Genomic DNA, 13,579 nt, shown 5'->3' with positions numbered 1-13,579 from the left:
GAGTAGCTCTTAACAAATATGAGGTCAAAACTAAAATCCAAGATGGCGCCGACGAAAATTTGACTTTTTTCGTGATGGGTGTCATTTTCATGGTTTTTGGGGTAGCTATTAACGAATATGAGGTTAAAACCAAAATCCAAGATGGCGCCGACGAAAATTTGACTTTTTTCGTGATGGGTGTCATTTTCATGGTTTTTGGGGTAGCTATTAACGAATATGAGGTTAAAACCAAAATCCAAGATGGCGCCGACGAAAATTTGACATCTTTTCGTCATAGGTGTAATTTTCTTAATAATAAAGAAGTAAACTAAAATAAAATAACAAAGATTTTCGTCGGCGCCATCTTGGATTTTATTTTTGACCTCATATTGGTTAATAGCTACCCCAAAAACCATGAAAATGACACCCATGACGAAAAGATGTAAAATTTTCGTCGGCGCCATCTTGGATTTTAGTTTTGACCTCATATTAGTTAATAGCTACCCCAAAAACCATGAAAATGACACCCATGATGAAAAGATGTAAAATTTTCGTCGGCGCCATCTTGGATTTTATTTTTGACCTCATATTGGTTAATAGCTACCCCAAAAACCATGAAAATGACACCCATGACGAAAAGATGTAAAATTTTCGTCGGCGCCATCTTGGATTTTAGTTTTGACCTCATATTAGTTAATAGCTACCCCAAAAACCATGAAAATGACACCCATGACGAAAAGATGTCAAATTTTCACCGGCGCCATCTTGGATTTCAGTTCTGACCTCATATTGCGTAATATCCACCCCAAAAACCATGAAAATGACACCCATCACGGAAAGATGTAAAATTTTCGTCGGCGCCATCTTGGATTTTATTTTTGACCTCATATTGGTTAATAGCTACCCCAAAAACCATGAAAATGACACCCATGACGAAAAGATGTAAAATTTTCGTCGGCGCCATCTTGGATTTTAGTTTTGACCTCATATTAGTTAATAGCTACCCCAAAAACCATGAAAATGACACCCATGATGAAAAGATGTAAAATTTTCGTCGGCACCATCTTGGATTTTATTTTTGACCTCATATTGGTTAATAGCTACCCCAAAAACCATGAAAATGACACCCATGACGAAAAGATGGCAAATTTTCGTCGGCGCCATTTTGGATTTAAGTTTTGTCAAATTGCTTTACCCCACCAATCCGTTCAACAACCCATAAAAAAAGAGGATCTCAGTCAACATAATTTTTAAAACATAATTTTAAATTACAAATAACTGGAATATGAAACTTATACAGTTTACTCTTATAAAGTATCAAATATTTCAAATCACGAAAACGACAGTATACGCACAATAATCTTTTTCTAATTCGTTTTTATTTTTGGGACGAGGAGCGATACACCCGTCCTTCCAAGAGCGCTTCTGAGCGCGGTCTGACGACCCGCGAGAGCAAAATGTATGAAGAAATCGACAAGTATTTTTAATTTAGCTTATAATTGAAATAAAATTTTGATTTAGATACAAAAAAATTATCACAATCTATAAAGAACTATATATCCCTCAATAATTTATAGGTAAGAAGATAGATTAGGCTTTTAATTTTCTTAAAAGTGTACCGGTTTAGACCCCATTTTTTTGCATTTTATGCCATCATTGTGCTGGGAAAATCGTATTTCAGCGACAATTTTGTATGACGTCGTACAATTTTTATAAGATGATCGTAGAACTGAATATATTATCTTTAAATTAAGATATTACTTTGTTCTCACGTGTAAGTGCTTTGAGTTAAAATTGTACCGTAAAATAGCGGTTTTTGTTGAAAATCTGTTATAGCACCCTTAATAAAAAAATATTTACTTTTATTTTTTTATCAGCAAAATACATTGGTCCGGGAGCCAGCAGCAGATTTTATGACCAAGTTCCTCTCAAGCGGTAATTAGTAAAATGCATCAAAGTATAGTATTATGAAGCCTCGTGAACGTCAGCTGGAGCTCGGTTGGGGGGAAGAGCGGTTGTAGCCTCCCGTATCAGCTGACGGTTTTTCCACCAAGATACAGCCAGCTGACACATATATTTATCCACAGTTACATATAAGCTATCATCAGGTAAATTTTTGTTAGAGAGGAAATAACGGAAAATAAATTTTTCTTTAAATTTAACTTTCATGTTCGAGACACCAGCTGACGTATAATACACCATGTTGTAACCAGCTGACTATTTTTTTTTCGTTGAGATATTGGGTTAGCTACAATTTGGACAAATTTTTAGCTGAGAGGAAATGAATGAATGAATGTATTTTTTTTCCTACGTGCGTGGAAGGCTACAACCGCTCACCCCCCCAACCGAGCGCCAGCTGACGTTCACGAGGCTTTATAATACTATACTCTCATGCGTCTGACGAATTATCTCTTGAGAGGAAATAGTTAACCAAATTTGCACCTGGCTCCCTAACCACATGATATTCCCTGCCAATTCGAAATCGTTTGAGAAAACATGTAGAACGGCGTCTATGCATAAATTCAAGTTATAGCTTAACCCAGGTTTAAGTTGGTACAGAACGCAATAAGGACAAATCTGGCTATTGCTCGTTTGTACATATTTTCATTAGTGGCCTAACTACTTCAACTGTGGCGCGAAGGGTAGGCTACAGCGATTAAGTAATTTATTAATAAGTATGTAGTATTTATGTTATGGGTTGTAGTTATCTGGATTCACTTGTAATAATCCTGTACAATAAAGTGTTATTTACATTCGTAATTTTACCCGATTTCCATTTAACTCGAAATGTGTCAGTAAATTGTTTTGATAATCGCCAGCATGCTTTTTTCTATGCTTTTCTAGTTCTCTAGTTTCAATATGACAAATTAGAAATTATTATGTTTGTACTCTTCTACTTATACATAGATATTTTAAAATATCATAGCTACTTTATGTCTCGAATAAAATATAATTTCCTTCATAGGCGGTTTGTAGCATACCTATAATATCAAGCGATTGCATCAGCACATACTTTCTATACCTCTATCACATAAAGAATCCTATTGAAAATGGCGGATTCTATTTGTCTTTCGCTCTAATATAATATAGTCAAAAAACCGTTTGACATCTGAGCGCCATTTTCAATCCCTTACAATAATACCTCTATCGCCTACACCTTGTCCCACACACAGTAGTATAAGCTTTTAATCAGTTGGCACGCTGCCAGCCGATCGGCCGTCAACCCCGACCGGACATTTCTGTCAAACGACAACCTGTCAGAAATACTCTCACCTTTCCCTGACAGTGGAAGGAAACCACTCCTGTGACTGACTGACTGACTGATGATATTTGAACCCAGCAAGTACAAGTTCTGTATTTGATACCAGTCATTCATAGAATGCGCTAGTCATTCCATCAAACATCAGATTCAACCAGATGACTGCGACATATACGAACCGTTTTTCTATATATGCCCTAATCGACTTTAACATTGAATTTCCATTTGTCTAGATCATTTATCTATTTCTATCGTTCACAGAGTTATTTCCAAAAGTACTTCTTACCTTAAACGTCCGTAATTGAACTAATAAACAAGAGGCGTGTACCTATAATTTTTATTACATAGTCGTCATAAAATCATAAAACACTAAACAGCATGCCAAATGTAAACATTTAAACTATGATAATATCGCTCACCTGTCTCTAAATATAATTAAGCAGTCATGTGATGTTTTGTTTTTAGATTGGCGTAAACTGACGCAAAGTTAATAACAACAGCGAAGAATGTCATTGTTTATTAAATATTAAAATTGTTGTTGAAAAATTGTATATTTTCCACAACAAACTTAAAAAAAACGTCTTGATGAGCTCGAAACGAAATAGTTTTATCTTACCAACCTTACTCATGTTTGAAAATAATAATGTAATCTCGTGTTAATGTTTTAGTTTTACTGCACATTTAAAAATAAACATAACTAAAATATGAAATAAACTGAAAATATCGTCTTACCATTCTAAATATGTTTCCCACCGCCATAACTGAGCCCCAAGCTAACCAAGTGCATAGTTTAATGACTGACCATTGTTTATTCCGACCACCCGATATAACTCCCATAGTGGAAACGAAGTGGAGCAATTTTAATACGAATATTCTAGAAATGGTGACCTGGCCATAGAATACGTGAGCGCAGATGTTCTTTTTCTATTTTTTTGTATCGGTTAAGTATTTTTATGCTGTCAGACTAGGAATTAAACGAACGGCGTCAGATTATATGTCTTCAATTAAAACGATACAGTATTAGAATATGTGTTACAGTACAGATGTTATTAGCATTTTATGCTTAGAAACTGTCTCTTTATAGGCAAGTTGACATAGATAAAACAGCATAATATTTTCACTGTTGTTTAACATTTTACAGTTATTCAACACCAAATTCAAACTTCTTTCAAACATAAAACGAATAGGCAAAAATATTGTCCATCTACATATATTTTTCGGACGTCTACCTCTCATAAATACTTCAATATAAAAGCCATACCATGCAATATACGACGCAAAATAAGCACGAAAAACAGCTGATTTGGCAAAGCGAGGAAGTACAAGGCGTTTGAGACAGGACGCGAGCGTATCTGGATTCTGGTGCCGGTGCCACGTGTGCAGCGGCTCGTTAAATAGACATTAACCGGACCGGCCGCGACACGTCCGCTTGGACAAAGAGTAGGCAAGCTGCAGATGTAGCTCAACGATTAATGATACAATTTTAAATAGGTCGATGGTTCAACTAATTATAATGCAAAATGCCTTGTTTACTTAACTTAATTTAGGATTTATAAATTACTCTAAAAAGTTGTAGCACTCTTTTAATTTTACAGCTTTTACTTTTGAATTTTAACAAATTGTTATTGTCTTTAAGAAACCTCTTTACATAACCTGTTGTTATAGGTTTTACTACTCATAAACGTACCAATAATTATCATAAATAACCTAGTTTTATTTGCATGTACGTAGAATACTACGAACACCTCCTTTAATGTTATCAGATAGACGCCTCGTTATGCAATATAATCGTTTACTATTGCACCTCTATAAACCGTATAACTCGCCTCCCAGAGGCCGCATCTCATTAGCATTTACTCGTAAACTTGTCTAGTCTATGAAGAATGTCTCAATACATTCAGCTACCTAATGATCGAGCTATATTTAGTACGCAGCTTCCAAATAAAAAACGTCATTTACTTAAACTAATACCGTTTCACTAACGTCAGACATTACACCTAATGAACACATGACTTTCTGTGAATAAACATTTGAAATAAACGCTTATAAAATCGAATTATACTTATTTTAATTAAAAATTTAAATACGATTACAATAATTAATCACTATCACGTTTTAGCGCTTATTAAACATCTTTTACCCAAAATTACCATTTTGCATCGACTTCGTCTTCATCGACTTTTGTTTCTATTTTCTTGTGGTGTTCAACAAACATTTCGTATTTCTGACTAAAAGTATTCTCGATCTTTTCAGATGCGGTTATCACAGTAAGCATGTGGGCTGTGCTTCTGGGCGTGGCGTGCGTGGCGAGCGCGGGCGCGCTGCAGCCGCGGTGCGAGGAGATCACCATACCCATGTGCAGGGGCATCGGGTACAACCTCACATCATTCCCCAACGCGCTGGACCACGACACGCAGGAGGAGGCTGGCCTTGAGGTCAGTAGTCGATAATTATTTACCAGAAACTAGCTGCGCTACGCGGTTTCACCCGCGTGGCTCTGCTCTTGTTGGTCTTAGCGTGATGATATTATATAGCCTATTATAGCCTTCCTTGATGAATGGGCTATCTAACACCGAAATAATTTTTCAAATCGGACCAGTAGTTCAGTTAAATAGCTTGCTTGCTGCGCTGTGTAGGGCATAAGCAAATATTCCTATACCTAGCTATTTGTTCCATAAGCTACAACATTACCAAATATCATCAAAATGAGCTTAATGGTTTTTGCGTAATAAACATACATCCATAACCACAAGGTTAATAATATCAGCAGCAGATATGTATAAATCATAAAATTTGACAGCTGCTTACATGGAATTTTAAAGAAACGTAAAACATCGCAATTTATACTTACATCGTTAAACAGGGTCGTTAACAGGATTTTTGTGATGAACATCCTGAATGTGCAAAAATTGTGGACACTTATGTTATTATTCAATTTACAAGTTAATGTTTCCGAAGAGCTACCTACTGTAGCGAATTGATTTGGAAGATTATCTTAAATTGCATTCACACTAATCGCCTTGCGGTTGTATTTATAATTTATATGCAGTTTTAAAAATGTAATTTAATATAATTACAAGAATAAGTAATATAACTGTCCGAAAATATAACGCAATCGTTCATAATTACATACAGTTAAGTGAGATAAATAATTGTAATTGTAAATTCTAACAGTCTATTTATCAATTTCAGGTGCACCAGTACTGGCCGCTCGTAGAAATCAAATGCTCAGCTGACCTGAAGTTCTTCCTCTGCTCCGTGTACACGCCGATATGTATAGAAGACTATCCCAAACCCCTCCCGGCCTGCCGCAGCGTCTGCGAGCGTGCGAGAGCTGGCTGCGCGCCTCTCATGCAGAAGTACGGCTTCCAGTGGCCAGAACGCATGGCCTGTGAGAAACTGCCCCGCCAAGGAGACCCGGACCGCCTCTGCATGGAAGAGACCGACCGCGCGCAAGAACCGGAGCCGCCGCGACCTCCACCGCGCAGGCCTTACAAAAACCACTGTAAGGATCCAAAAAACTGCGAAAGCGGCCCGGCTGCAAGCCCGGGCGAGGGCACAAGCGAGGAGTGCGCGTGCGCGTGCCGGCCGCCGCTGGTCAGCGTGCGCGCGCTGCACAACGCCAGCGCCAGCACGGGCGGCGTGCCGGCCTGCGCGCTGCCGTGCCGCGGCGCCTTCTTCACGCGCGAGGAGAAGGAGTTCGCGGCGGTGTGGGTCGCGCTCTGGGCCGGCCTCTGCGCGGCTTCCACTTTAATGACTCTAACCACATTCATCATTGACTCGCAACGCTTCAAGTACCCGGAGCGCCCGATCGTCTACCTCTCCGCCTGCTACTTCATGGTGGCGCTGGGCTACCTCGCGCGGCTCGCCATAGGACACGACGAGATAGCGTGTGACGGCGCCCTGTTGAAGACCTCGTCGAACGGCCCTAGCGCCTGCACCCTAGTCTTCATTCTGGTGTATTTCTTCGGCATGTCGTCATCTATTTGGTGGGTGGTGTTGTCTTTCGCGTGGTTTTTGGCCGCTGGACTTAAATGGGGCAACGAAGCTATCGCAGGACATGCGCAATACTACCACTTAGCCGCTTGGTTAATACCAGCAGCAAAGACAGTGGCTGTCCTTCTCGCCGGAGCTGTGGATGGCGATCCGGTCGCTGGAATATGTTACGTCGGAAACACGTCTTCAGAAAACTTGAAACGATACGTTCTCGCTCCGCTGATAGTGTACTTCGCGCTCGGAGCGACGTTCCTGCTGGCCGGCTTCGTGTCGCTATTCAGAATCCGCTCAGTGATCAAGCGGCAGGGCGGCGTGGGCGCCGGCTCGAAGGCGGACAAGCTGGAGAAGCTGATGATCCGCATCGGCGTGTTCAGCGTGCTGTACGCGGTGCCGGCCGGCGTGGTCATCGGCTGCTTCGCGTACGAGGCGGGCGGGCGCGAGGCGTGGCTCCAGCGCGTGGCGTGCGGGCCCGCGTGCGGCGGCAAGCCCGTGTACTCCGCGCTCATGCTCAAGTACTTCATGGCGCTGGCCGTGGGCATCACGTCGGGCGTGTGGATCTGGTCGGGCAAGACGCTGGACAGCTGGCGGCGCGTGTGGCGCGGCGGGAGGGCGCCGGGACACCGCGCGCTCGTCAAGGGCGCCGTGTGACGCGAGGCGGCGGGCCCCGCGCCCGCGCCCCCGCTCGCGCCCCCGCTGGTGCCCTCGCTGGCGCCCCCGCTCGCGCCCACCGTCGCGCCCTCCGCGCCCTCCGCGCGCTCCGCGAACCCCCTCTCAGACTACGGACCCGTCTAATTCTCGAAACTTCAACAAGGAACTTGCTATCAATGAAATCGACGCGGATAACCTCTGATTATGAATTGTGAAAGCAATAAGGCTAAGGACTCACGAAGCGTTTTACACCCGCGCCCGCCGCGGTCGCGGAATAGAGTTTTATTTTCAAAACTCACGAGACCGGAGTTTTTTGCGGTTACACAGCCGTCGCGATTGCGATTATCGCTCGCAAACTTGGCGTTTGATTATCGCAAGACGAGCGGTTGCAAGACGGGCGGTTAAACGATCAGTTGAGCTCCAGACCGCCATGGACCCGCCGCGGCTGCGGGACCGCGAACCGCGCCCGCCGGTAGTAGATGACCGCCGGTGCAGCGGGACCCGCAAACAATCGCACACGCCGCGGGCGTAAAACGCGTCGTGAAATGTGCTTTAATTTTTTACATAAATATCTGTATTCTACAAAGGCTGCGGGCCCGCAACCGCGGCGGGCGCGGGTGTAAAACGCTTCGTGAGTCCTTAGCCTAAGTGAATAGATTAATTTTCGTGCGTTCACGAAATATGAATGTGAGCTGAAAATGCTATAAAACTGCAAGATTTCTGACATATATCGAACAATAGAAAAATCTTAAAATATGAAATAGAAGCGCACCTATCAATACAGAGGATAAGGTGAAATTCTCATGACCAATAATACTTTGTTAGTAGTAGCTGGCTTTTAATGGACTCCCCTATTTCGGTGTTATTAAGCTGGCTGACTCTTCCTGTCTTGATAAATTAATCACGAGAAATGAAATAGTTTCCCTCAAAGAATCCAGTGAATACGAACAATATACGGGTCCCCAATGTGCCATTCGCGGCTCGTGCAGACATTCGACGACATGTGATACGGACGTGCGACTCGTTGTGTGTGATTGTGCGTCGCGCTTTGTCTAGTCTTAGCATATAAAACGCGCGGCGATGAACGTATATACGTAATAGTTTAAGGACGGCAGTGATGCTACGAACGACTATGCGACTGTTCGTCGCATCTGCGACTATTTTGTCGCCCATCAATGTGTTTATAAACAGATTTTCGAACGTGTGATTCCATTTAATAACTGCTTACTGATACCTTTTTGTATATAAATATATAGAGCAATAAATTCTTAACTAGCATATGTGTTGTGTAGTAAAACTGTGAAAATGAGATTATGTAACACGGGATATAACCGCTAAAATAGTTAAATAACGGAAGCAGATATTAAGTGGAATTACATGACGCGCTGGATTAGTTCATTATACAGAAGTGTTTTATAGTTGTTTTTTAAGCGAACCGATAACAATGTTATTACAAAAACTTTTGATAAGTTGTAGATCTGAATAAACCGGCTGATTAAAAGTTTCTGTAAGCAACTTCATGGACTGTTTGTCACTGCCGACAATAATGTACTCGTGTTTTTGAAGATCGCGCATGCCATCTCGCTCTAACCTATTTGTATCTAAGCGTAAGAGTGAGACGGCGATACTTCACTACACGCGTCTACTGATGTATGAGACTAATTTACTTATACGGTTTAATATCTGGGTATATGTATGTAATAATAATTAATTATGTTAGCTATAAGATTGTAAAATTGTACGTAATAATATATTGTATCTATGATTGTGGTATACGTAATAATTTAAAATAAAATATTTCTATTCATCTTGGATGTAATGTAAGTAGGTAGTTTTTGGATACCAAACGTTTACTTGGAACGGCCGATAGAGGGCACCGTTTTCAATACGTGGCGCCATCTGTTGGCGAGTAGTTTAAATATTCACACTGCCATCTATTGTACAATAGTAAGACTTTTTCCCTATTTGCTACTTTTCTATTGTAAAAAAAACAAAGTGCAATAGTTTCGATGTCAATTGAATGGAAATAATTTTAGTGTATGTACACACGGACACCGCAGCCTAAGAGAAAGAAGAATGTAATTTATTTTATATCCTAACTGTAGATAAATAAAGCGACTTTTTTATGTACAATATGTGTTGAGATTTATTTGATTACCTTTCCATCCAATTTCCCGCTATTCTCGAATGTAAGTTATGCAGAAAAAAAATTGGTCAAATTTCATGAAAATCGATTTAATGTACAATATCCTAACTTCATACTACCACAGATAATTTAATATTATACCAGTACTAGTAATTATTCTATACATCAATAATTCTAGAAAATTGCTCAATAAAATAATTATAAAGTATAAGCACATATAATATGTATTATTGTCATCATTACTTATAAAGTACTAGCTGCGCTCCGAGGTTTCACCCGCGTGGCTCCACTCCCGTTGGTCTTAGCGTGATGATATATTATAACACTTCCTCGATGAATGGGCTTTCTATCCCCGAAAGAATTTTTCAAATCCGACCAGTAGTTCCTGAGATTAGCACGTTCAATCAAACAAACAAACTCTTCAGCTTAATATTCGTATAGATAAGCACAGATTATTATAAATATGACACTAATATTAGCAATGAGCATGCTTTACATATCAATAAGGCGGTATCGATTTTGAAATTAGCTCATAAAGTTAGCTATTGCATAAAAAACTAATCTTGAGCCACAGTAAGTGAATTTCTGTACAGAAACGACACTACACAAAAATAGAAAGGGTGGTCAGTGGCCATATCTAAAAGCTAATATCATATTAAATAATGAAGTCCCGTATACATTAGTGGGATATGTGACAGAATTTTGATATCTGTTTCATTGATATATTTTCATTACAGACAAATTTACTATTAAAAAGGATTTGTCCTATACGAAATCGAACCCAGGCCATCTCGCTTTCACTATACCAAAGAGTAACTATTGTATTAAATAAATTATTAGCCAACCTACCTACCAACCTGAAATCTGTAAAAAAAATCGCAAGCGAAGCCGCGGTGGAAAGCACTATATATACTACATAAAATTAGATTTTATATAGCTTAGAATTAGAACTAGACATGTTCATGACACAGCCAATATTTTAAGAAAAAAAAATATCTTATTTTTAAGCATTCTTACATTTCTTCACATTGTATATCTAATCAACAAAATAAAACATTATGTACCTAGGTATTATTAATTATTATGAATTTGGTCGGGTGACAAATATGTTGTGAACTATTGAGCAAATTTTTATGAAAATACACATAGAGATGCAAATTATATGGATTAACACACTCAAAACACTTTTTAATTCACCTGTAGAAAGCCATCATACTAATATTATAAACGCGAAAGTTTGTAAGTTTGGATGGATGTTTGTTATTCTTTCACGTAAAAACTTCTGAACCGATTACAATGAAATTTTGTATGTAGGTAGCTGAAGTCCCGGAATAACGGATAGGCTACTTTTTACCTCGGAAATCCCACAGAAACTATGGCGGTTTTTCTTTCGGCGGGCCGAAATCCATACTAATATTATAAATGCGAAAGTAACTCTGTCTGTCTGTCTGTCTGTTACTCAATCACGCCTAAACTACTGAACCAATTTGAATGAAATTTGGTATGGAGATATTTTGATACCCGAGAAAGGACATAGGCTACCTTTTTTTGCGAAATATGTACCACGGGCGAAGCCGGGGCGGACCTCTAGTATGATATATTTCATACTAATATTATAAATGCGAAAGTAACTCTGTCTGTCTGTTACTCAATCACGCCTAAACTACTGAACCAATTTGCATGAAATTTGGTATGGAGATATTTTGATACCCGAGAAAGGACATAGGCTACCTTTTTTTGCGAAATATGTACCACGGGCGAAGCCGGGGCGGACCTCTAGTCTAGAATAAAATAAGAAAACAATATCGATCTATTAATGTGAAATTGCGATTTACAGCTTGTGGTCATAGATATAGGTATATGTATTATAAACTACGGGCGAAGGCAAGACAAGTCAATACAGAGTAGGCAAGTAGTAGGTAATATAAAATATTCAAATTCATATGACATAAGGAAATTGATATAACTAATAATAATATGTACATAGTTAGGAAAAAAATAAAACTTCAGTCAGTTGGAAACTATAGGTTTATTTAACTAACGTTACAAAGAAATTACCAACTATTATTAAGCACAAATTATTTTCTAATCAATTATAACGAAATCCAAGCGAAGCAACTAAATGAGGAACATTAACTTAATGTTACACTTAATTAAGTTTATCACATTACAATTATTTACGTATGTTGTTACTTATAATGGACAGACTTTTAATAACATCAAGTTAGCCTTAAGTTTTAGACGCATATATTCTAAAATTATTTCCAAAGTCGGTTAAATCTAATTTATACCTTAGTACCTATTATTTTGCTTTGATTACGAATGTCATGTCGAGATTTGCAATAACTTCAGAGAATCAAACATACAAAATTGCTTATTGCCACTTTTTTAAATAATTATTCGAAGCGTACGTACATACCTACACTTTACTTGGAAGATTACATTAAAGCAAATTATCGAAGAGCCTACCTAGTTACTGTAATTTTACAATTTCATTAAATTTTGAAACTATTTCAACAGTACTGTTGAAATAGTTTCAAAATTTAATAGCAGCAGGTATATTTTAACTTAGGACGTGCACCCTTTGTATTTTTGAGAACAGAAATAATCAAAAAAAGAAAAAGTCTAAAATAACAAAGCTTAGATGTTGAAAACATAGGTATTTCAAATACACATACCTACAAGTAGGTATATTATATTTGTGTCGTTAAATCCGAGCATTTACATATTGCTATATAGGTAATTATTATATTCTAACTTCAATCGTTCTTAATATGTAGGTATAATATAAAAACTACAATTTAACCTGCATACTAAAATTAAAATGACATCTTAACTTACTTTAACATTTGGAATCATAATTGAAAATGGACGTTTTGCTATTTTATTTGTTAGTGGCACGGATTAAGTTTGTCTATTAGGTATAGAAATGTGTAAAAATGAAATGCAAAAATATATTTGACTATTGTAATTTGTAACAGTATGTAAAAATGTTATGAAAGTAACTGAACTTGATATTAAATCTATTATCTATTTATCTAATATTGCTATAATAAATTCTATGAATTACGTATTTTTGTATTAGTTACTAGGTTATACTAAAATATACGTTGACTAAAATTTCCTAAAAAGGGGTTACTTAAAAGTTTAAATGTAATTTGTAGTTTCTAAACATTATTTCTAGCATGTATTTTGAATTTTCTACGCAAGCGACAAATATATAAATTAGCGCGGTTGAAATCGGAACTAATCGCCGCCATCTTGTACATTTATGACATCTGTGTTGCCATTTAATTTTACACTAAAAAAATTATAGTTTCTTACAAGGTACCTATTGATTAAGCTTTTTATGCCAATTTCAATGTAAAAATTGTAATAGTTTTACATTTACTAAAAAAAACATGTAATTTTGTTAATCATTATGGATATGGGTTTTGAATGCATTTTCAATATCAATCACATTGCGGAAAAAGTGTTTCCTATGTTATGAGCGTACATCAACATTAAAACTTAATTAATTAATATTATTGTTGTGTATATTTTCTTAAATT

The 13,579-nt window shown here is 38.1% G+C and overlaps 1 protein-coding gene across 1 annotated transcript in view; it reads left to right on the top strand.

The window, feature by feature from the left end:
• Nucleotides 1-10,015, top strand: part of fz2 (frizzled 2) — a 30,168-nt gene extending 20,153 nt beyond the window's left edge. The window contains exons 2-4 of the mRNA XM_090107707.1: nucleotides 5,492-5,673; nucleotides 6,431-8,107; nucleotides 8,532-10,015. Of these exons, the coding sequence (XP_089963833.1) occupies nucleotides 5,512-5,673; nucleotides 6,431-7,882 (1,614 nt within the window). The 5' untranslated portion in view covers nucleotides 5,492-5,511 and the 3' untranslated portion in view covers nucleotides 7,883-8,107; nucleotides 8,532-10,015. The remainder of the gene's footprint in view (nucleotides 1-5,491; nucleotides 5,674-6,430; nucleotides 8,108-8,531) is intronic.
• Nucleotides 10,016-13,579: the final 3,564 nt, after the last annotated feature.

The sequence above is a fragment of the Colias eurytheme genome, chromosome 12 (assembly GCF_061535395.1).
Source record: "Colias eurytheme isolate Ceu_HAF_F1 chromosome 12, ilColEury1 Martin Lab GWU primary, whole genome shotgun sequence".
NCBI classification, from domain to species: Eukaryota; Metazoa; Arthropoda; class Insecta; order Lepidoptera; family Pieridae; genus Colias; species Colias eurytheme.
This window is presented reverse-complemented; position numbering and strand designations above follow the sequence as displayed.